The following is a 26260-nucleotide window of genomic DNA, read 5'->3' on the forward strand; positions in this document are numbered from 1 at the left end:
TCGTTTACTTTTACTTTTATTTTTACTGTTCCGTTAGGCTTATCTGCAGAGGGCGTGGTCGGGAGTGGGTCAGGGGTAGGGGGCTGTGGTGAAGGGTAGCCGAAAATCCACTAGGAAAGCAAAATCTGTGTAAATCCCAACGTTGAATTCTAATCAGTGTTTAACATAAAAACAAAACCTGCTTGAAATTAAAGCAAATTGTAATTTTTAAGAATTTTATTCAATTTGAGTTGAGGCACTCTTGCTGTATTTTTTAGTACTAATTACAAAATATTTTCAATTCATTTTTATTTAAATGCAAATGAACATGTAAAGTAAAATAATTACTATTTTATAGAATTTGTTTTAAATTTCTAGTTTATTATTTATATATATATTTATATATTGTTCTTATTATTATTTTTTATTTTTCTGTCAGCAACTTTTCAGCCTACCCTCTCAGATGATCAAAATATGTACTTAACATATAAGACGTGTAACTTTCATTCCCTATCCCCGGGTTTTCCTCCCACTTTTGATTTGTGTGTCACAGTTACTTAAGTTAATTAACACAAAGGTAAATAATTCAGGTGGCAGAATATTTTTGGCATCACTCTTGTCTTCTTCTTCTTCCGCCATTGAAGGTCGCTTGGCCTTGGCTTGTCGCTCTTTTTCGGTTTTATTTGTTGAGGCTAGTATGCTGTTAGTTTGTTATTAGCAACATTGACAGGTCGAACTTGCGCTCAAAGTTATGCTACAGAATTTGCAATTGCAATTGAAGCGTTCTCTCTCCCTCACACACACAGCCTCACGATGTCAGTGCGGTAGCCTCGCACTCGCACGACTGGGTTCATTTGGAACTGTCAACTGCAATGCGATGCGCCTTGTATAGCTGTAAGCAGAGCAAAACTAAAGCACGTTGAGTGGGATTAAACGATATTATAGGGTATTAGACATTTAGGCCAAGTGAGACAAAACGCCGTAACGAAACAAGCAGCAGCAGCTGTGGCAGCACCAGCAATGCCCAAGTCATAGCGAAAAGGACGTAATCCGAGTCGAGTGTCGAGTTGATTCAATTCGAGTCAAGTGGGTGAGACGCATTTTGAGTGAGAGTTGAGGTTCAGGCACCGCTGCTGCAGTCGCCGTCGCCGTCGCCGTTGCAGTCGACGTTCGCAGCGAACGCCGACTGTGGCGTCGCTGTCATTAGTGATTAAGTGCCCTGCAGCAAGTAATTTTTCTTGCTTCAGCTCAACAGAGCATCGCAGAGCACACGCACACGCACACACAGCTGTTAAGCAGCGACTGTTAACTTAACAGCGCTGGAAGCTTTTCATTCGAACTACCGAGAGAGTGTAACCGAAAGAGCAAGAGAGCGTGAGAGCGTGAGAGCGGCTGTCAGTGAGAGCGCTCTCGCCTTCGTTTCTTTTTGTCAGCGCTGAGCGCAAGAATTCAGTTCGTATTTTGCCCCCTTTGGGCAGCTCGGGCCATTGGCATATTCCAGTTAAGCGCCATCTGCAATTTGTGGCACAGTCAGTGCCGTTTGGGGCCATCAGCAAGAAGCAGGATTGTAACGGTATATCCTGCATCGTCGCGCAACTGTTTGTCCACACACAAAAGCAAGCAGCAAAGAACCCAAAAAAAAAAAAATAAAAAGAAAAAGCAAAAATAATGTTGTAATGTAAATGCAAAATAATAAAAGAATTACAAATAATAATAACAAATAATCAAATTAACGGCAAAGAAATTGTGAAAAGTTGCGAATCGAAAAACGAGCCAAACGCCAATCGAGTTATCGTTATCGCTAACGTTATTGTTATCGTTTTTGTTTAAGCATAAATCAAATGAAGAATTCGCCACTTCTTAATGGTGTTCAACTAATAAATTTAGCTTGGCATAACTCTCGAAGCGCCTAACCTTACCCCCCACCCCTTTACAAAAAAAAAAAAAAACAGCAAAGCAAGCAGCCTCCTCAGCTCCGCCCACGCGGCCGTTACGGCAGTTGATGCTGCGCTCTTGGAAGAAATACCCACACACTCAAACACACTGACACACACAAACACGCACATACATTGTAATTATGAGAGCACGGGCATATTTGGACATTTGTTATGTTAGTTTGCGATGTAACGTACGCGCTTTATGTTTTACGTTACGATAGATCGCGATCGATAGTGCGATTGTTGTAAGACTAACAAACAGAATCAATCGGCTGGCCGCCACATTCAATGAAACCTTCGAATTTTTATCGCCAATGTTATATAATATGTGAAAATCATTGCCTGCCTCTGTGGGCACGCCCCCTCCTTTCCTCCACCAGCCTGTCTCATGCCCACAAAGTGTGACCACGTTGCATAAACAAAAACGCTGTGGCAAATTGCAGGAAAAACGTACAACGAAAAGTTCGTTGCGAATAGTTTTTTGTGCCATGTTCCGGGCTTATATAAGCAGCCGCCATACAGAATCAGCAGAAACCCGAAGTAGCACACACACACACACATACGCACAAACGCACAAAAAAATGAGAAAATACCTATACATACATATGCATGTGTGTGTGTGCGAGTGTGTGTATGTGTGCGCAGTGTCAACGCAGCAGCAAATAAAACAAAAGTGAAAGTTAACAAATACACACGCACAGTGTGACCAGAGCACCCATTCAAATGACTTTCTACTTATAATTATTATTATTATGCGAAATATATGAAAAAGAAAGGTTTTTTTTGGAAAAGCGCAGCGTCTTTTGTGACTAGAAAAAAGCATTGAATACATGCATTAAAAAAGTACAACAATTTATTCGTGCGCTAAACAAAAGGAACGTTCTGCCTGTTTGCAGCGTTTATTGTTGGACAATCAGCAGCAGCAGCAGCAGCTAACACCAATACTTTGACATACAAGCAAAATCCACATGCAGGCGCCGCAGTCGCTGTCGTCTTTGACACACACACATCGACATTCATATACGTACACGTACGTACTTACGTTTACCACCAACACTAACACGTACATTGACAAAGAAGACGGCGACTACTTCATGCTGCTACAAAAGGCACGCCGAGTGCTTGCCTGGCTGCCCTAAGTAACTACTCACACACAGACACAGGCACACATACACACACACACCCACACTTACGTTTACACATATAAAGCGCTTCTGCTGCTGCTTACCACCCACGAGTGCCTCGGCCGCTGTTTTGTGTTTGCAGCAATAACAACAAGAACAACAATAAACAGCAGCAGCAGCGACGGCCGCTGCGAATTATATAAATTTCTTTGGCCTGTGCGTGTGCTGCTGCTGCTGCTGTCTCTCAATACGTGTTGGTGTGTGTGTATGTATGTGCGTATGCTAGGAACGTTTTTTCGGCGTTCTTCTTTGTGCGGTGGCTGCTGCGGCTGCTTCGGTTTTACTTCGTGCGTTCATCATGTGCTCGTTGTATTCGCTACTCGCACTTTCTCTCTCTCTTACACTTACGCTTATTGGCTTGCTGCTATGTCACACACACACGCAAACAGGCACACATGGCTAGCTTTTGTGTCTTTTTCGCGTGAACAAATGCAAATCAGCAGACAATGCAAAAAAATGCAAAGTTGTTGCCATAAATCTCAGTCATCAAATTGCGTTTTATAAGCTCCTTCTTTTTCATCTTTTCTGCGAAGCGCATAACGCATGTAACGGCATTTCAAATGCAAATCAAATGCAGAGCGCTGTTCGCCAGCACAAAAAAAGAAGAAGAAAAAAGAAACCAAGAAGGAAAAAGAAAAAAGAGGAGAGCGCGCAGCTGAGCTTGGAGCGTGGGCGCACGACGACGATGCCGACGACGACGATAGGCAACGAGCCATACATAAACCGTTGCGTTGGCGTTTTCGGCAGCGTGAGAGAGAGCGTGAAGGACCAAGAGAGAGAGAGAGAGAAAGAGATTGTTCAGCGAGAGCGCGTTCAAAACCGAAAATTTCGTTTCGAAAAGCGCAAAGCGCTGCGGCAACCTTAAAAGTCTTTTGTTATCCACCTACCAAATCGTATAAAAATAAAACGAAATGTAGAAAACTCATTAATCAAATTATTACTAATCAATGATAATACCATTTACAGTCCAGCCAAAACCCAACAGAAATAAAATCAAATTAAATAAGAAATTCATATAAATATTGCTGCTATGTGACCTTCGCGTGTGGCTGTAAGTCCAAAAAAGAATGCAACAACAACAGCAACAAAAACAACAGCAACAACAACACCAGCAGCAGCAGCAGCAGCAAAACAAGAAAAAACACACACGACACACGAATTTCAATTTAAATTTCAAGGTTAATGTGCAGCAGTGTCGCAATAACAACAACAACAACAGCAACCAAAACCACGGCCCCAACAACAGCAAAGCAAAAATCGCTTAAAATAAATCTAAAATAAAATAGTGTAAATTCTTAAAATGTGTTGTGTTATCGATATCAGTTTCAATTAAATCGGCCACTGTCGTGACTTTCGTTACGTTACGTTGCGTTACGTTTGCGTTTGCGTTTACGTTCCATTCAAATTCCCCTGTTGCCCGTTTACTTTGAAACTCACTTTCCCTTTCTGTTGGCTGCCATGTGTCGATCAACATAAAGCAACGTAAACGAGTTCTTTTTGGTTGACAGTCTGGCAACGCCATTGCCCTTAGAAGTGGGGAAGCATTTTTGATTCATGCCGCTAGCCGCAGAGCGCAGAGACGAGCCGTCGAGCAGTTGCCAGGTTACGGATAGAGAGTTGCAGCTGACGCTGAGGCAGCTGAAACAGCTGAAGCAGGCGAAAATCGACACGACACACGACATATTAATGATGATGATGGGGCCATGAGCCCATCATTTATCGCATTGAATTGGAGTCGCAAGCGCGTCTCAAGCGGGCCTGCACCATGCTAGCACCGCCGAACCCGAGGTCAATATGCGGCCAGGACCCGGGCTGGTCGTGATGGCGCTTGCGTTTATTTCGGGGGCTCGGCGTGCCAGCACCACCAATACCATCAGCAGCGGCAGCAGCAGCAGCAGCAGCAGCAGTCGCTCGATAACAACACCAACAACAACAACAGGAATAGGAACAGAAACAACAACACAATCGGCAACACATTTACCGTCCAGCTACGATTCGGCCCGCAGTGGAGAAGCTGTTGGTGGCGGCTTCTCGTATCTGCTGCCAGGATTGCACGACGGTAGCCCCGGTGACGCCCCCGCCCACGTATTGCCGCTGCTCCAGTTTGATTATTATCAGCGGCGGCCCGCCTTGCATCCGCCAGACGAAACGCTGCGGCGCGCTCGCAGTCTCGAAAGGGGCAGAGGCACAGAATCGACGGCGACGGCGGCGGGGGCGCCCGAGTCCAGTGAGGCAACGCTCATCAGCGAGAGAGACGACGGGCGGGAGCAAGAGCAGGAGCAGGAGCAGGACGAGGAGCAGGAGGATAGTAGTGGACTGCCAGTGCAATACGCTTCATCGCGTGCTTTTGACGAGGAGGCGGACGAGGACATCTTTGCGCTGGTCGCCGAGGACGATCTGTTTTCGGAGGAATCGTTCGATCGTCTAATAAAGCTGAGCGAGGACGCAGCCACCGAAGAGGAGGACTACAATCAAGCGTTAAGTCAGCAACAACAGGAGCAGGAACAGGCGCGGGTACGGGAACAGGAACGGAAACGGGAACGGGAACGGGAACGAGAACGAGAACGGGAACGAGAACGGGAAACGGAGCAGCAGGACGAAAGTCGTTTGGTCGATGAGAGCGTGCTGCATGCGCAACACAACGAGAACGAGAACAAGAAGCAGAAAGAGAGGGAGAGCTACAACAGCAACAACAACAAGCGAGAAACAGGTGAAGAACAGGAGACTCGAGCCAACGACGCCTATGCGTCGCATCTAATCGCATTCGGCCAAAGGGACGGCGGCACGAATCTAGGAACCGCAACAGCAACAACAACGAGTGCAGCAACTGGTGACAGCTCGGCGAGCGTAACGCCTGCAGATCCACGAAAGTCCATACTCGGCTCTGCAACAGCTCTAACACGCCTTAACCCTTGGATATCAGCTTGTGATCTGGCACAGCCGGGCACAACCGGCACCGATTTGCAGGTGAGTTGCAGAGCTTAAACAGAAAATGAAATGCGAGAAGATTTGAGTGGAGGAGGAGATAAATAAGAGTAGGGAATGGGAATAGAATTTAAATATTTGATATATATAAAAATAAAAAAAAAGGAAAATTAATGAAAATGTATAAAAAAGATAGACCTGAGTGAAGGGAAAGAATAGTAAAAAGAAAAACGGGAATGACAATTGAAAAAGAAATATAAATAGAAAAAGGAATACAATATAATTAGTCAAAGTTAAGAATACGAAATGTAATTTAAGACACCTATGAAAAAAGAAGTTTGTAAGCGAAGGCAAGACGAAGACAAGTAGAACTTAGGATAAGAAGGGAAACAATATCCAAAAAAATAGAAAAAAATAAGAATAACTTAAGATAGGAATTTGAAACAGAAAAGATTAAGAAATAGGATAACAAAGAGGGAAAGCTCAAAATTAATGAAGAAAGGGAAAACCAATGGGAATAGTTAGAATCAAAATTTAAGATACGAATGAAACAAGAATACGAATAGGAATACGAATAGGTAAGCATAGAACTTAAGATGTGCATAAAATTCGTAGTAGCTAAGGCAGAGGAATAGCACTTAAGATATGAGTGAATAGGAACGGTTAAATAGGTATAGGATTAGAACCTCCAATGTACACTTGCAAGGCAAACAGCTGAAAAGTAGGCAATGCCTTGCTATGCAGCGCTGAAAATGGATTCATTCCAAGAAATTCTTTTGAATATTAGACGAGTAATCAAAACTCACAATAAATTTGTTGCAAATATCAAAAAAAAAAACTTTTTGGATTACATTAATTTATTAGAGTAAAGCCGTTTCGAGGCTATCTCTAATAGATGCATAGCGATATTTGCCTAGACAATTTTCAAAGAGTTCAAAACTTTTGTTATATGAAAAAGTCGATTATATTTAGTATATAATTATAGTAAATTGATTGATTTTGATTTGGCATCAAAATTAGTCTGAGTGATTAAGTTTCCAGTGAGTTATTCCACTTCTCACCTGGCATTTTCGCTGCTGGCTCAGCTTTTATAAAAAAAAGTAGGCAGTTTAAATAAAAAGATGCCTATACACTGGCTGCAAAGTAACTTAAGATGTCAATACACTGCCAGAAAAAATACCTTCAAGCTTGCTCAACTCTATCAAGTTTCTGTTGAGCTAAAGTTATATACAGACCCAAGGCAAAGGGAGTAGTTTAAGGCGCGCAGCGCATAGCTACGCAAGGACTGCCCTCTTTTGCGCAGTGTATATGTATATTGATATTGATATTGTTTGTGACATTGCTGACTTCACTCGAATGCGCAATTAAATGTGTAATATCTTATTGAAATCGCTCTGATGGCGACCTTGCACGTGGCTTTACACACACACCCGCGCCCAGAGAGTGTAGCAAATGCAGTATTCCTGCCATATTGGACACATGTACAGCGTTATTATTATATGATATCAAATGGATGGCAGTAAATGTGAATGCGAATGCGACTGCCAATGCGACTGTGAATGTGACTATGAATGTGGAGGTCACGCGCATGACACGACAACCCAGAATTTCGCTGAAAAGAAACTGCTTAAGCAGCTACGACAATGGACAAGAAACGGCTTTTTGCCTTTGTTGCCATTGAATACAAAGAATTGTGCACTATTTGCTTGATATTTTGTTTTTTTCCAACATAAATGATATATGTACGAGTAGATATTGATTTGCATTGAGTTTACAGTGAGTCTACAGCGCCTTTGCAGTGAGTTTACAGTGAGTTTACATTAGCTGGGAGATAAGGTTTTTTCTGAGAATTTATATAGCTAATAAATTAGATTATAAATAAGGTCTTACTGAAGCTTAAGTCTGTTTTTAATAGCTGAAAGACTTCTCGAAATCCCTGTGCAAAGTGTTGAAAATTAAGCTATGCCAGAGAGTCTCTAGTTCTCTATTAAAGTTCAGCTTTCAAAGACATTCTATTTAATCCAACTCTTTGTAAAGTTCTTACTGAAATTCTAACCAAGAATTTGTTTGATTAGACTTAGAATAACTCTCTTGGCTTATTGTTTTCTATTGTCATCAACTCTCTGTCTCCATATGTTATTTGTCATATATTTATATATATATTATAAGCCAGATTAGATAGATCAGCTTGGGGCAGTGTTCAGTTTGTGCTCATTTTGTTGCTCCACTTTCTAAGCCATCTTGAGGCAATGTAACAATGCGCAGATTAAATTCATACAAATCAAATGACAAAGCCACCAATCGATGCATCACATACGTTCTCTTATAAATAGTCCCCATTATAACTTACAAAACGAGGCAAAGAAAGAAACACAAAAAGTGTAGCATAGTTTTGAGCGCAGGCTTTATTTGGCCGGGCGTTGCCAGACTGCGCTACTATCAAATGTCAACACATATAGCAGTCAGCTTGCTGTCAGCCATTCCTGTAGGCAATCCCAGTCCCTTTGCCCAGGGCTCGGCCATTGTCTGTGAAGAGGGAAAATCGCATAACTTTAATTTATGCTGCAGGCGTTTCCATTGGAAATTCGGAAATTCGGAAATATGCGTTACGCAAATTGCGAATTGTGAATTTTAACTATTCGTTTGCTTAAATATTTAACTGAATATTGCATATTGAAATGTTGAGCAGCTGCTGCAGCTGCCGAGCTACAAGTTTCCCCATATACTTTTATTACTACTGTTGCTCAAGTTGTGCGCGGGGCGAATTGTTGGAATTTCGAATACTAAGGGCTGCCACTCGAACGTTGAAGGAGCAGCAGCAGTAGGAGGTGCGCGGGAGTGGGGGCAGTGTTTCATTCTTTTCTCTTCTTCTTCTGCGTGCTTCTTCGTTCGCGGCTCTGATTGTGCATGCAAAGTGTTTGTGTGACAATTGCGCCACATCTTGGGGGCCACTCAAGTTCTACTTTTCAAACCATCATCATCATCAGCATCGTCAGCACCATGATTATCATTCAACAGCGCCATCATCAGCCTGCAACGTGTTACAAATCAACGAAAATGGCTTTGGTAATTGTGCCGACAAAAAAAAAAAGAAGAGAAACCAAAAGAAAACGGGCAAAACTTTCAATTCGTCGTCACTTTTTGCATTTTCATTACAAATTTTCTTTATTTTCTTTATTTTTCTTATATTTTTTTTTTGTATTATTTTTTTTTTCATTTTGGCTTTTGGCTTTTGTGTGAAATCAGAGGCCGACGTTTTGAAACGTTGCCAAAAAGTGCGACCACACCTACAGTGAAGCCTCCCCGGCATGACCACAAAATGCGCCGTCTGAGATGGCCTTTTTATTTCTTGTGAATACCCAAAGAGATTGAAGCTGGGCATATTGGCATCGATGAGAACGAGGCTTGGTCGTGCTCATAATGTAGATTTATATTGTTCATTTGACTGAACACTCGAGTAGAGATCTGTCTAAATATATTTGCTATAGATTTTTCTTAACTATAAATACAAATATCAACTTGTTCATTAGATTCTTAGATACCTTTTCCAGAATCTCCTATTTTCAGTAAACAAACTTGAAGTTTGGCGGCCTGGGTTTCAGGCTATCTCTTAGGGTCTCTGGGACTTTCAGCATTCTGCTATTATTGGCTTATTAAACACGCGCACACGTGTCTCAGGGTATTACCTAGTCGTGCATTCCCTATCTGGCTGTTTTTCCTCAGTTCTAAGCTTGCCTTTAGCAAAAGTAGCTTAAAATCGAAAAACTTAATTTACTAAAAGGTACGTCTTAGTTTACAGGGCATCTGCTGGTCGCTCATGCCCACTACTAGTGCACTCCAAGTTGTTTTTATCATAAAACTCTCATTGGTTTGCCAAGTATAATTCAAATTTTAATATTTATTAACAGCCAGCAACGTCGTCGTCCTGGTCTCTGTCTCCTTGTCTCAGTTGTCGTTGTCGTTTTGGTCTCTTTTTGCCTGTTTTCCTATGCAAATCTAATTCAATTTCGTGGCATTTCTCAATGGCCTTTTGATTGCGATTGCGATTGCGATTGCTTTTGCGTTTGCCACAGGAAGCCTGCTTTTTGGCCATTGCCCACATTTTGGTCTGATTAATGCCAGCCAAGTATATATATATATATATATATATATATTTATAGCTAAAAACAATTAAAATGTTGCTGGCCATAGTTGACAGACAGTCGGACAGCTGGGACAGACAGACAGACAGACAGACGACTTTCAATGCCAATTAGCTGGCTTTTACTTGTTCCTCAATTTCATTCCGGAGAAAAACACGCGCAATTATTGATTTTCAATCAATGTCCAGGGAACTCTGCAGCTCCTCCACTCTGCTTAATCTATATGTTTTTATTTTTTTTAGTTCCTTTCCTGTTTGGCTTGTTAGTCTGTTGGTTATTTGTGGCCGGCGGCAATTAAATAATCAAGTCAATCAAACCATTTAAATCTGCTCTCAACTTTAGCTGAGGTCCCAGCTGCGACTGAACTCAATAAATTGAAAGCTAAATACATATCAATTGACGTTACACAGCAATCATTGGTCAATCAATCAGTTCATTTGGATTTCAAGGAAACAGAAAGAGCTGAAGGTGTGGAGTCTGAAAGGTGGAGAAGCTGTAGAAGCATATATCTAGATATCTAGTTAAAATAACTAGAATAATAACTAGATATAATATAGATAAAAAAAACTAGAAATTCAACTTGTTGAAGTCCTATTCTACATAATAATAATTTGAAAGCAAATCAAGTTTTAGCTGCCTCAAAGTTGTTGAATAACATTTCATTCGCATCCTGCTCACAATCAACCTCAGGCTGCAGCAGACTGATTTCAATTATTAGCCAAGCAATTTGAGTTCTATTTGTCATCGATTAGATAGAGAAACTTGAGCAACTTAAGCGCAGCAATCAACAATCAATGAAATCGAGCTGATGAAACTCTGAAGATTGGAAATGTGAAACATGAAGAGCTTATGCCTTCCAGTTCCAAGCTAGTGCTAAGATAAGCTTTCGATGAAGGCAGTCTTTTGTCAGTTCAAACTGCCCTCGTAAAGGTCTTTTTACATAAGCTAAACATGCAGTTGCTGGCCGTTGCAGCTGTCATACACTCGTATCGTGCGTCTTTGTGCAACAAATTGTGGCAAGTTTAATTAAAATACGAAGTGGGCTGCGCTTGCTGCCGCTGACATTGATGGACGCCACAAAGCTAGCGAATCCTTTTGGCCCAAGTGATTGGGACAACGTTTTTCCACCGTGCAGCTGGCAGCCAATTAAGCTTGAATTAAGCAGAGCTGAGCGAGAACCGAAACGAAACTAAACTAAAGTTTAACTGTAAACAAGTTAACATTATCTTAAGCCAAACTGTGCCCATGCCTCTGCTCATTTCTGTGCCACTATACAAAATGCCAGCTGTCAGCTCATTGGGAATACAAGTGCGAGTGCGAGTGCGGAATTCGTGATGAGGCCTCGTCTCCTGTCTCCTGTCTCTCGTCTCACGTCTCACGCTGCACGTCGCACGTCTCTTGGCTTTGGCAACAGCATCGGCAACAGCTTTCAGCTTTCAGCTACAGCTTCTCGCGGCTTGTTGATGTGTTCTTGCCCCATCGCGCCGCCTCGCTCTTACTCTTTCTCTTTCTCTTTCTGTTTCTCTGTTGTCAAGTGGTAGGTGCACATGCTCCTGCTACACACATATGCATATGCAACTTGGCGCATGTCATGAGTGCCTGTCAAGTGGGCCTCAGTTTCAGTTTTCAGTTTTCAGTTTTCAAGCAAACATCGCCTCCATCTCCAGCGCCTTGCTCCACCTCGGCTGCGTGTCCTTTTTTTCGGTTTGCCTCGCTTGAGCGTTATGGCCTCTATTATTGCTATAGATTTGTTTTTTGTTCTTTTTATGCTGGCTCAGAAAGTGAAAAGAGCGCATATATGGTTAGAATATACTCTCGCTAGAGTCGGGTATGCCCAGTTCTATATATAACGATATAACAAATTGGTTATAGCGATAACTTTTTCTACGTAAACTCTATTGTTTTATGGCTTTATTTAAATGATATAGCTGAGATTTGATATCTGTTTAGACTCAGTTATGGCTTCTTCCTATAGAGCATTAAGATTTTAGAAAGACGTTCACTGGGCGCAGGGCTAAAGCGGGTTTAGTTTATCTTTTGCTGAAGTTAGAGACTTGGAATTTGAGATCTAAACTCGGTTATAACATTGTCATATACAAAATTGCTGCTGCTCTTCAAGACCTTAAGAACTTGGCAAGTGGCTGACATAGTGCCTTAGAGACTAACTGAAAATGAGAGGTTTATAGGCCACTAGTAGCGCTGTATGGCAAATGTATACAATTTACATTCTCCACAGCTTTTGGCCAGTATTAATCAAAGATTACATTTATAATATCTTATGTGAATATATATTATAAATATATATATCTTATATATATATATATATATCTTCTAACTACTATAGTCAAACTGCCAAAATTTGGCAAATGAATAATTCTTGATCTCAATCACAAATCCTTGCCAAAATTAGACACAGCTCAATGAGCTGTAGCCAATGAGCATAAGCTTTATACTTAAGCAAAAATTATATATTTGTGTTTATTTGGGGGCGTGGCCAATACGCCAAATATTCCATATAATTCCAGAAATGTCAAATTTTGCAGCTGAATCAACTGGGCAACTCGATTGATACGTCAAGAGTATAATACTTAGAGGCCTGACTGTATCTGCTCGAACTAGAAATGCACAAGCTTTGGCATAATTGAACTGCTCTCTATATGTGATATAAACAAATGTGATATTATTATTTGCATAAAGCTTAGCTGCTTGCTGTGAGCGCGCATTAAGCAGTCGAGTATGCGCGTCTGCGCTGACTTCACGTTGCTAAAGGAAGCCAAATGCTGGCAACTAGAAACTGGAGAGCGAGAAAAAAACTTTGCAAGAAATGGCAAACAAAATCGAGTGGCTTTATTATGATAGAAGATGTGATATATATATATGTATATACATATATATATATAAGTGTGTGTATGTGTGTGTTGCACTGGTCATTTGTTGCAAACCCTTTTTTGAAATTCAATTAAAAGCCGTTGCTTTGTTGCATTTAATTCAGATTTTATAGAGCTTCCACTACGACTCATGCGTGTGTGTGTGTGTGTGTGTGTAGAGTGTTTATTTGTGTCAAGGATGTGCACACAAAATCAATTATTTTGTAAGCAGGCAAAACGCACACAGCACCGTGGCAAGTGGCTAGTGGCAAATGCAACAGCAACAGCAGCAGCAGCAACTGCTGTCATGTGCAATATGATTACATCATTTTCACTGCCAACACACACACAGAAAGAGAGAGCGAGAGAGATAGAGTGAGGTAGAGAGAGAGGCTGAGTGAGAGCTGCAGCTCAATAGCAAAATACCAAATGGCAGACAGACAAGCCAAATTGCAGTTGAATGCGAATGCTGTCATAAGTTTCCGCTCTGCTTTTGACGAAGCAGCAGCAGGCGGAGATGGAGCTGGACAAGATTTACTTCTGGTTGAAATCGTTGAAATTTGTGGCCGCCAGGGAGATTTTGGACAGGCTACAATAATACAGATAGAATGCGCCGCTGCCGCCAGCCAGTTGTGTCTGCTAGCAGCAGGAACACACACCTCCCCTCCCCTGCCCCCACGCTCCCACCCTCATACACAGTTATTGGCATTTCCGTTGTGCTCTTGCAATGAAATAAAGTAAAGTGCCTTGGCAGTAGCTGGGCGTTTGGGCCATAAGAAATTCATAGGCATATCCTAGGCGCTGTCAATGCGATTGCGATTGCGATTGAGAAGATTTGTTTGTGCTTCCAACTTGTGCAACATTGATTAACATGAAATTAAATTGTGCAACAAATGCGAGAAGCACAAAAACAGAGAGACAATGAAATCGAACCACAAAATTGATCAAATTGTCTTTGAAAGACTTTGTTCAAATTTAAATGAAATGAAAGTTCGAGTCATTGAAGTCTTGAAAATCATTTTCCAACATAAATCAATTATAATGCTCAGCAAATGTTGCAGAATGCATAAGCTGAGTAAATTGCATTTTATTTATTGCTAAAATATGAGGAATTTTATCTCTTAAATATTTGTATAAATTACAAGTGAAGCTTGAGGCTGTGATGGCAGTAAGTGAACTGAGAATGAAGTCTATGAAATTTGTTTCTGACATAAATCAATTTAATTTCAAAATTAATAAGGAATATTAACGTAAAATCTACCAAAAATGTGGGCTATTATGGAGACATTCAAGTCGTGATTAAAGTCTTCAAATTGTGGTTATTTTATAGATCAATTTGTATAACTAGTAATGACACTTAAACTGGAAAGAGTAGAGATTCGTTATGGATTGTGATCAGTTCAGTTTACTAATGACTAATGACTAATGACTAATGACTAATGACTAATGACTAATGACTAATGACTAATGACTAATGACTAATGACTAATGACTAATGACTAATGACTAATGACTAATGACTAATGACTAATGACTAATGACTAATGACTAATGACTAATGACTAATGACTAATGACTAATGACTAATGACTAATGACTAATGACTAATGACTAATGACTAATGACTTGACTAATGACTAATGACTAATGACTAATGACTAATGACTAATGACTAATGACTAATGACTAATGACTAATGACTAATGACTAATGACTAATGACTAATGACTAATGACTAATGACTAATGACTAATGACTAATGACTAATGACTAATGACTAATGACTAATGACTAATGACTAATGACTAATGACTAATGACTAATGACTAATGACTAATGACTAATGACTAATGACTAATGACTAATGACTAATGACTAATGACTAATGACTAATGACTACTGACTAATGACTAATGACTAATGACTAATGACTAATGACTAATGACTAATGACTAATGGACTAATGACTAATGACTAATGACTAATGACTAATGACTAATGACTAATGACTAATGACTAATGACTAATGACTAATGACTAATGACTAATGACTACTGACTACTAACTAATGACTAATGACTAATGACTAATGACTACTGACTACTGACTAATGACTAATGACTAATGACTAATGACTAATGACTAATGACTAATGACTAATGACTAATGACTAATGACTAATGACTAATGACTAATGACTAATGACTAATGACTAATGACTACTGACTACTGACTAATGACTAATGACTAATGACTAATGACTAATGACTAATGACTAATGACTAATGACTAATGACTAATGACTAATGACTAATGACTAATGACTAATGACTAATGACTAATGACTAATGACTAATGACTAATGACTAATGACTAATGACTAATGACTAATGACTAATGACTAATGACTAATGACTAATGACTAATGACTAATGACTAATGACTAATTACTAATGACTAATGACTAATGACTAATGACTAATGATTTTCCTCAAATGATTTTCCGATATTAATGACAATGCAGAAACTGCTATAAATTGAAGTTTCTTATTGCAGCTACCTCAACTCTCTTCGTCCTTGACTGCAAGAAAAACTTGCAGAAAGTTAAGTGAAAGTTTTAGAAAGCATGTGAACTATAATGAGAGTCTGGGAGGAAACTTTAAGCCTGATATAAATCAATTATAATGAATAAACCATAATGAATAATCAGCTGTAAACAGGAGTTATTAATTAGCAGGCGTGGCTGAGTTTCATTTTGCACAAGTTTCGCACTCTTCCACTTGAATATCCGCATGAACCGTCTGCACATTAGCTACACGAAGTTCAATTAGTTTGCAGCCTAATTAGCTGGGATTAGTAGGCGCTTTGCAACGTGTCGTGTCGCCAGGAATTATCTGCCCTCTCTCTCTATCTCTCTCTTTCTCTTTCTTTCTGTCTGTTCGAACTTTTGCTGCGGTTCAGAGCCGTTAATTACCGACAATTTGCTTGCGCTTTAGCGTGCGTCAACTTTCCTGGGGTTGGATGCAAATGGCATTTGGCTGATTGTTTGCCACGATTTGTGGCATGTGCAGTGCATGCATTGATTAAGACATCTCGGATTTTGCCACGAAGAGTGCACGCTAAACAATTACATTAAATAGAGCTGCGAGCCAGAGTCCAGTGTATCTATTTGTCGAACGCTCGCCCATAGCAGCTAATGCAATTATGTGCGTGGGCGTAGTCTAGCTTGGCTTTAGCCAGCAGCAGGAGCAGGAGCAGTAGCAGGAGCAGAAGCAGCTCGGCACGTAAATTGCCGTGGGACCAGCTTAAGTGGAGCGCCATTTACTCAGCTTTGCCCACATTTCCCAAGCTTCACTGTAGGCGGAGCTGGAACTAAAGCCACATTCGCTTGCCGTTGGGTTGCCTTTCTCTCCCTCTCTCGGTCTCTCTCTTTGAATGTGGCCTCTGCGCTGAGCGTAAATTATTCAATGAGCATTGTTGAAAAGTTGCAAATGAAATTCAGTTGAAGAATTTCATTACGAGTTGAACGGCAAAAAAAAGAAGAACAAATGGGGAATTGCAGCGAGTGGCGAGCGATGAGCGACGAATTACGAGTGGGTAGAATAGCAAATGGAATCTGGTCACGATTTGTTGGACCTGAAAACAGAAAGAGAAAGATTAAGCGAGGGTTCACGAATAGAGGAGGGCAGTGGGGTAGGGAAAGTGTAGCGAGTGACGAGTGGCGAGTGGCGATTCGGGAGTAGAGGGAGTAGAGAATGGAGACGAGTAGAGAGTGGGAAGAAGAGTGGCAGAGAGAGAGAGAGATAGATGAGTAAAGCGAGAGTGAAGACAAAGAGAGAGAGAGAGAGAGCGAGAGAGAAGAAGTGACGAGTGCAATTAGACGAGTAGTAAGTGACGAGTAGAGCATAAAGAGCAACAAGTGAAAATGCGACAAGTGAAGACTATCTGGCAACGAGTGACGAATATCAAGCAAAGAAATATGAAGAAAAGTTAGTGAATAGAGAGTGACGAGTGACATTAGTACGCAGTAGCGAGTGAAGAGTAAGATAGGTGCAAGGGTCGAGTGGCGAGTGGCAATTAAGATGGAGAGAAATGCAGGCTGAAAATCTTAACGAATAGCCACTAATAAAAAGTAATCTATTAACATGTAGCGAGTAACGAGCAACTAGTAACGAGTAACGATTAACGAGTAACTTATTATGAGCGTAAAGCTAAGCTAGATAACGAGTAAATAGAATCAATCCAAGACTTTTCTGGCTTTCACTTAATTGAATCAAACGAGTGATGCGTGACGAGTGCGCAAATTGCACTTGAAGCATGGCCACGACTCGCTGCCGCTATCGCCATCGCCATCGCTGTCTAAAATAATAACGGGACTTGCTTTACGCGTGAACCGCATTGCTGTCCACAACTGTTTACAACTCATTTCATAAAATGAATGCCATTGTGTGTGCCTGTTGTGTGTGTTGTCATTAGGCAGGGCTACAAATAGACTCGTGCTATGCAAAAGCGAAGCGACGGCGCTGCCGGTAAATGTTTGACAAATTAATGTTGATAAAATTGCTTTTATTATTATTATTATTCGTTGTGCTGTTGTTCTTGTTGTTGTTGCCAGGAGCTGTCCAAGCGAGCCTTTCAATTTGCTGCCCATGAGTTGAACAAACAAATGCGATGGAGTATCATTCACGTTGATGGACAGGTGCGCATTGCCACATGGCGCACACACACAGCGATACGCCGATACACCGATACAGCCACCAACACCCACACACACACACACATTCACTTGAAGCCATTGCCTAAATTCCATGCTTCGATATTTGGGGCGCGGCTTCTTTTTTGGCATTTGTTGTTTGCCCGTTAATGGGGTCTTACGACCATATAGATTGATATATGCATAAATAATGAATGATAAATACACGCGCTGTTTAAATATGATTAAAATAATGCGCCTCCCGCCCAATATGCTAGGCTACGCCCACTCAGCCCATCTACTCGCGCCTGCCTCCGCCGCGCTTCCTCCACGTAATGAAAAAACATTTCGCTTTATGCATATTTTTGATGGATTGCCTTTGATAGAGACGGGGCTCCATAACATAAATGCTGCATTATTGCTTTAGCTCTTGGCTCGTGTTTGGGCATAACAAAGGAAACATATGCGACCACTCTGGCTATCTCTCCCTCTCGCCCATCCTCCCTCGCCACTCGACTAGTGTTGTGTAGCGTTGCATAAAATTGTTTGGTTATAGTTCAACTTTCCGCTTGATATCAAGTTTTGTCAAGTGTGGAACATGTTCTATGGGATTTGTGTACAGAAATCTCAAAAAATACTCGACCCGCTCGTTGACTCTCTCTCTCTCTCTCTGTCTCTCTCGCATTTTGTTTTCCAATTTTTGTGTGTATATAGTATTTTGTTGCATTTGCGATTTATATATATTTATAGTGCGTAATAGGTGCCACTTTCTTCATTCTTTAACTCTGTTTTACTCTCTATATACGAAGTGTAGGACGTGTTTGATTTGAAGCTCACTTTTGAGGTTATAGTGTGAGATACTTTGGCTTGTAAAATATTCGATAACATTCTCGCGTTACCCTCTTTCACTCTAACTTTGTGGTCTATCTCTCGCTCGCTTTCTCAATTTATCTTTTTTTCTTTGTCTCACTCTCTCTGTGCCTTTTTCTCCTTTTCCTTCACATGCTCTATCTCATATAGCTGTTTCTTTTTCTCTTTCTAACTGTCTCTGTAACCTCTCTCTCTCTCTCTATATCTACGGCCAGTCTCTCTCCCCTCTCTCTCTCTCTCTCTCTATCTGTCTCCCTTTTTCTTTATTTCACTTTCTCTCTCTATCTGTCGCGCTCTCTCTATCTGTCTCTATTTACTTTTTCTGTCTCTATCTCCATCTGCGTCTGTCTGTCTTTTCTCCGTTCTCTATTTTCTCTCTCCTTTTCTGTACTCACTCTCTCTCTCTCTCTCTTTCTCTCTGTCTATCTGTCTCTATTTTCTTTTTCTTTCTCTACCTGTGTCTGCTTTTTCTGTCTTTTCTCCGTTCACTATTTTCTCTTTCCTTTTCTGTACTCACTCTCCCTCTCTCTTTCTCTCTGTCTCTATTTTCTTTTTCTTTCTCTACCTGCGTCTGCTTTTTCTGTCTTCTCTCCGTTCTCTCTTTTCTCTTTTCTTTACTGTACTAACTTTCTCTCTCTCTCTCTCTCTTTCTCTCACTCACTCTCTCTCTCTCTCTCTCTCTCTCTCTCTCTCTCTTTCTCTCTCTCTTTCTCTCTCTCTCTCTCTCCTTCCATTTGATCACCCTACCAAACTCAGCTTAGTTTCATATTCCAGCTTTGAGGTTTCCAATCCAAAATATTTTTTGACAAATGTTTTACTTTTGTACTTTTGACTTGTGCGTCTTCGTCGTCGTCATCGCGTCGCCGTCGTGTCAGCGTCGCTTGGCACATTCGACAATTACATCAGGTGCTGTGCGTGTGGCGGAAACATTGAAATGATTTGTCCCATTTGGTGGCTTTTACAACACCTTTGGGAGCACTCGCTGAATTATGCATGCAGCTCGGTAATTGTCCGGGCCAGGCGTTTCGTAACGTTTCGTGATTTGTCCTTAACGCACGCTAATTTGACGGCACAAACGGAACAGAACAGCGAACAGCGAACACGCGGCAACAGAGGTTATTCGCGCTGCGCGACAGCATAATAACGCTTACCTGTGTTGTAAAAGGCCCAATGACAGCGACTGAAACTAACACGCGAATCGTGTCAGCTGTAATTTGAGCTAATTTATGAGCGATAATATAGAAGTATTTAGTTGTTGAACAGAGCTCAAATAGAATGGCTTGAAGAGCTGAGATAAATAGCTTTTGAGCTTTAACTTTAAAGAATAAGCTTTAAGCTTTAAGATTTAATGTGCTTTAGAGGGCAGTAAGTTATATATCATAATTATGTTCGATGAAGAGTTTTAGCTGGCAGTAATAAGCTTTAAGCTTTACACTTCAAGCTTTAATGTGCTTTTGAGGGCAATTATATATCATAGATCTGTTAGCTAGAGGCAGTGGGAGTTGATGAGGCGTATCTGCTAATTTGACTGATTTAAGTAAGGCATAGTTGATTTGAAGCTTTAATTTAATGCGATTTTCGGTTTACACTCGTAGTTCTACTGGAATGCGATAGATGCTTTAAGTTGAGGAATTGAACTCGTGTCGCTATTTAACTATATTTGTGTAACAAACTTAAATTTTTGACTAGAAATCAATTTGGCTTGCTCGAATCATAAGCTGAATCGCATTTAAATTTAATTTTAATTTATATTCTATATTCTATATTTTATATTTATTTATTTATGATTATTAATTATTCAAAATGAAATTCATTTGGCTTAGAGCATGTTTAAAATTTACAAAGGAATTTTTTGGTGCAACTAATTCGTGGCACTTGCAGCTAATGTCATTTAATTTAAACGGACATTTTGTTGCACAACAAATTGTTGTTGTTGTTGTCTATGAATGCAATGCGAATTGGCAGCTGAAAATGACCGCGTAACATGGAACCTAACAAAAGTGAAGCTAAGTAGGGGGTTGGCTATGTGCAAGTTAGGTGTAGAGGAAGGCATGGGAGCAGATACAGAGGGCTTAAACAGAGAGAGAGAGAGAGAGAGGGAGGTAGAGGCATAGATATAGAAGGGAGCTGCAAAGGCAGGAGGGAGAGAGAAAAGCTATACAGTAAGGTACATAGAGGCGCAGAGGAAGGTACATAGGAAGGTACAGAGAAAGGTACAGAGAAAGGTACAGAGAAAGGTACAGAGAAAGGTACAGAGAAAGGTACAGAGGGAGGTACAGCAGGGGCTAGAGCGGGGCTTTAGAGGGAGAGAGAAAAGCTATACAGTAAGGTACATAGAGGCGCAGAGGAAGGTACATAGGAAGGTACAGAGAAAGGTACAGAGGGAGGTACAGCAAGGGCTAGAGCGGGGCTTTAGAGGGAGAGAGAAAAGCTATACAATAAGGTACACAGTGGCGCAGGTGAAGGTACATAGGAAGGTACAGAGAAAGGTACAGAGGGAGGTACAGCAGGGGCTAGAGCGGGGCTTTAGAGGGAAATGTAACAAGACATGGGGCCATGTTTATGAATTTGACAACAAGAGCAAGCGGCGACGGGCAACAAAATCAAGGTGAAATCTTTGTTGTTGTTGCTGTTGCATGCACGCTGTGTGTGTGGGTGTTGCCTGTGCATATCGCGGCCCGTCAAGTGACAAACAATTAAACGCAGGCCTTATGCAAAGTTCGTGCCCCTTCCACAACCGAACGTACGCTATAGCAGCCTGTCTCCCTTGTGGCAATGAGTGTGTGTGTGTGTGTGTGTGTGTGTTGGCTGACAGTTTTTTACGCTTTTGCCAGGCAAACACACACACATTTGCTCGCTGGCATTGCATTTGAAAATTTGAGTGCTGCTTGCGACATATTTCTCGCTGCTGCTGTTGACATTGCTGCTGCTGCTGTTGTTGTTGTTGTTGTTGTTGTTGTTGTTGTTGTTTTGCACTTGCATTTTTCTTGCACCATTGTTGACAAGCGTTGAAATTTGACACACACACACACACTCGCTTGCACATAGAGCTGTGTGTGCATTGTTTGAATTGCCTGTCGAGGTTAAGCTGTAACATTTAAAGTGTTGTCGGTTCCGTTGCCGTTGCCGTTGTTGTTGCTGCTGCTGCTGCTGCTGCTGTTGGTGTTTAGCTCAAGTGCACTTTTGGTCGCTTCCTCTTTGGCCTCTGACAGTCCTGCCAGTCCATGTTTTGGTTAGCGTTTTTTTCTGCTTTTATTCGCTTTTCTCTCTCCCTCCCTCTCTCTCTCTTTTTTTAGCACATTTTAATTGTTTTGCCAAATATTTGCACACACTCTGGCAACAAAAAAAAAAAAACAGCTGTAAATTAACTGAAATTTAACAAAAATTGTTTGAATGGTTTAGCAGTTGAGACATGGCTTTTGATGCATGAGCTTAGCTCAACAACTTCTAATTGAGACTTCTTATTGAGTAGCTATTTAAAAAGTTTAGCATAATTAATCTATTCTATTATGCCTTATGCCATAAACAGCTGCAACTAGTTGAGAATTCGTAGTAAGAATTTATTTTAAGCAGCAAAAACTCAACTTATTAGCGAATTTCGTCAGTTAAACCTAATGAATCGCATTGCCAGCTTTGCTTCTTTGCGTTCATAAGTAGCAGCTAACATAAATTAACATAAATTCTCGAGTCGCGCTGCAGTTGCAAATGCATTTCGCTTTGCATTTGGCTGCGCAGAGAGAAAAACTCGAGGCTGGGCGCAAACAGCAAACAGCAAACATTTAGAGACAATTATGCTAATGTCCGTTGATGCTTGTCAGTTGCCAGCTTTGTCAGTTGCAAGCGGTTGGCAAGAGCAACAATTGAAAATCCAACATGCCACATGCCACATGCCACATGCCACATTACTCATGCGACCCGTTGAGCCGTTCGGAAACGAAAAAAAGAAGCCATGTAGGCAGAAGAGCTGAAGAGAGCGGGCGAGAGACAGAGGAAGCTAGAGTGAAATGAAATTCGAAAATGTTTGGCATGAAATATTCATCATCGTTGCTATGGATAATTGAAATTGCAACAGCTGCAACAAAGACTTGCTTCGGCCACGTGGCCAAAAGCTAAAACATTCATGTGTATTTTCTGTGGACAGATAGATAGATAGGCTCAACAGTCATCTCTCTCTCTCTCTCTCTCTCCCTCTGTCTTACTCCGTCTCTTTCCCATTCGACATCTCGCCAGCTGTGTGACTGACAGGCAAGCTTAAGCACTTTATTGCTGCAACAACAAGTTGCCTGCGCCCCTTGCTCTCTGCGTCACCAAACAGCAAAGTGGAAAAAGAAAACTTATGCTTGAAAAGCCGCAGCTTAAATACTCTTCTAGTTCAAAAGGCAGCTGTGCAAGTATTAGCAGTACTCTCACAGATGCTAGCAGTCCATTTTGTGCTCGAGCTGTTGCAGTGGCTCAAGATTGTGGCTAGGACTTGACTGTCGAAGGATGAAGTGTGTGCAGATGCAGTGGGAGACAAAAATATATTGAAGTTAACTATAGATATATATATTGAATATCTATTATATATAGCTTAATAGATGATACATGCTTATAGGTATATAGAGAAGAGAGTGCTTAAATATATTTCTCATATTAGAGAGAGTGAGTGGGAGAGGAAGAGTGTGAAATCTTACGCCTATCTAGCTGCTTTAGTTGCTTGAGTAACTTCCATATATATGCTATATGGATAGACAGTTAAAAGAAGGTAGCTATATAGCATCTGCTGTTCATGTGGATCTATATATAATTTAGTTCATAAAGTTCATAGTTCATAGAGGAATAGACAATAAATACATGACTATATAGACGGCTTATATATATATATAGATTAAGCTTACATATTCATATAAAGACAAAGCAATTAAAAAAAAATATATATAAAGAAGGTGATTACGTCTGTATATCTATTTTGTAAATATTCAAAGTTTATCTATATACAAATAGGAAAGATAAACAGACTTTAGAGAATGCATTTTCCATAGATATATAGAGAGATAGTTGGATGTATAGCCTTATAAAATTAGAATTTAAAGTTAGAATTCATATATGCTTGTACAGCCTGTAGCTCTTATATATACATAGACACATAAATAGATATATGCCCAACGCTACGCAGTTATCTGCACATATATCATAGATCAAGCAGTTCTTAAACGAGTCGTAGCAAAAATTTAAATACGCTCAGGCATAGAAGGCACAGAAATTAGGCCTTAGACAAAGCCCTCGCATAATGGAGTGTATGCATTATGTCTAATAGCAGAGCACACACACACACACACACACACTGACTGACACTCAGCTAGTTAAATGTGCTTTGTGGAACACAGAGGCCTTTGTCTGGTTGGCTCTGCATATTGCACTGTGCGCTGCAAAGAGCTGGGCTGTCTAATAAGCCTTTGCGCAGACAATGAGCTGGCAGCAGCTTGGCTTGAATGGGATGCCATGCATAGCCGCTGGCCGCACTTGACCCAGGAGCAAAAATGTCCTGATGAAGCTGAGCGACACAGACAGCCAGGCAGTCAGTCAGTCAATCAGGCAGAGTCAGCGCTCATTAGTTAATTTGGTTAATTTGTAATTTACTTGGCTTTTATTGGAGTTGATCATCTCTGGCATCGACTTTTATAATTAAAAGTTATGATTTTATGAAGAATTTTGCTTAGCATTTGGCCTGCAGGTGAAAAGCTTCACAACAATTCAGCATAATTAAGTGTTGGCCAGTTCGAAGTTCATTTGAATAGCTAAAATCCCATTTCCGCTTTAAACCTTTGGCAAGTTGAAACTTTTCATGAAAAACGAAAAGAAAACCTCATCAAAGTTTTAACAAAAACTTTGCATTTTCAAATTGTTTGAACAGCCATCGCGAACTAATCAGCGCGCAGCTATGCTAAAGGGCAGGTCAAAGGGGAGGCTAAGGGTTGGCGTTGGCGTTGGCGTTGGGGTTGGCGTTGGGGTTGGGTGTTGCCTGTCTTGGTGGCAATGGGCAGGGGCAGCGGGTTGGCCACTGGCTGCACACCCTTTTTACAAATTGTAATGTCAGTTCATTCTGTAATTTCTTATTTCGCTGTTGCGCATTCAAGAATTTATCTTGTTGCTGTCTTCTTGTATTGTGTCCGTTTAAGTTTCTAACCCCCAATCCACGAGCCCAACCCCTGCAACAACAAAAAGCAAAAAGAAAAAAGAAAAAAGCACACAAACCCTGAACAGGCGAGCGAGTGGGTCGCATTGTTGTGCACTGGGCCGCAGCTGGTCTGCCATTAAATCAACAATGGCGCCGTGTACACGTGCTTCCCTGTCTCTGTCCTTAGCTGCGAGTGTGTGTGTCTGGGTGTGTGTCTGTGTGTGTAATATACCCTGTATTAAATTTGGCAAAGCATTTAAGCGGTTTGCTCAACTGCTAGAGGCTCTAAAGTTCAAAAAGAGCTATGCTTTGTGGTGTATTAGAAATGTTTGCTCACAAAATGTTTGCAGAGAAAATTAGTTAAAAATTGGAATTTCAACTAGAGCCTAGAGACTTTAAATTTTTTTTATATATATATATATAAATATAGCACACAGAACCTGATCATTTCTAGTTACTGAATTCCATTAGGTACTCTATTTCACTCCTGATTTAGACTAGCTTGAGATTTACATATAAAAATTGAGAAAAGTAGTTAAAAATTGAAATTTTAACTTGAGTTTTTGGTAAGTGGGGTTGGGCCAAGAGGCTTTAAATTTTTTTTGTCACATATATATAAATATAGCATACAGAACCTCATAATTTCTGGTTACTGAATTCCATTAGGTACTCTATTTCACTACCTGATTTAGACTAGCTTGAGATTTACATATGAAAATTGAGAAAATAAGTTAAAAATTGGAATTTCAACTTGATTTAATTCACATGTGGAATTTGCACTGGGTTTCAGTATAAACGTGTATAATTTATAAGATAAATATGAAATGTAATGAACTATTTAAAATGCATAAATCTCAAATATTTATACTTTAGTTTTGTTAAAAATAATTTGAAAACAATAAATGAAACCTGAAAATTTTATATTTTTTTTCGATAAAAGCAAAATTGAAAAGGAACAAATTTTTAAACTAATCTACGAATTTGTTTCTTTTCAATTTAGCTACTTTAATTTTGAATTTAATTCTATTTCGATTCGGAACTAGTTCTTTTGTTAATGCAGTTTATAGCGCTTTAGCAGTTTATGTAGCCTGAGCTTAAACATGTAGAGCTTGCATTGGCCGCCAGATTCAAATCCTGACCAAGCAGCGCACATCTACTATGCCTATATATTTGTATGGCACACAAAGATTGTAAAATGTATAAGATCTAGAATAGCTTCACCAATTAATGCAAATATTGAAATATGCAACTTCTGTTTCGCCTATACAAATTGCCTTAAGTCTCAGCAGTCTGCCTAGCTAATTTATCTATATATATTTGATTAATCTTTAGCTTATATCTTTTTAAAATTATATTTTTCATTCAGCTCAAGGAGCATCTTTTAGTCTTTGAATGCGCTCAACTTTTCACTACTGAGTGCTGTGTGTTATTATTCATTGTCTGATTTTTTCATTTCACATTTGGATTCGTCTCTAACCTGAATTTTTATTTTATGTGCCAGCACAC

General features: G+C 40.3%; 1 protein-coding gene across 4 annotated transcripts in view; it reads left to right on the forward strand.

Annotated features, from left to right (window-relative positions):
- The first annotated feature begins 1506 nt into the window (after positions 1-1506).
- Positions 1507-26260, forward strand: part of LOC111593847 — a 57634-nt gene continuing 32880 nt past the window's right edge. The window contains exons 1-2 of one of the 4 annotated variants that reach the window (XM_030225064.1): positions 1507-1552; positions 4067-6067. In XM_030225064.1, coding sequence (XP_030080924.1) covers positions 4895-6067 — 1173 coding nt within the window. In that variant the 5' untranslated portion in view covers positions 1507-1552; positions 4067-4894. Of the gene's footprint in view, positions 1553-1669; positions 1846-2150; positions 2162-3322; positions 6068-26260 lie in introns of those variants that run through there. The other 3 variants (XM_030225062.1, XM_030225063.1, XM_023306893.2) reach the window with 3 other exon arrangements.

Source organism: Drosophila hydei, unplaced genomic scaffold, assembly GCF_003285905.1.
Source record: "Drosophila hydei strain 15085-1641.00,03,60 unplaced genomic scaffold, DhydRS2 tig00008122-arrow-pilon, whole genome shotgun sequence".
In the NCBI taxonomy this organism is placed as follows: Eukaryota; Metazoa; Arthropoda; class Insecta; order Diptera; family Drosophilidae; genus Drosophila; species Drosophila hydei.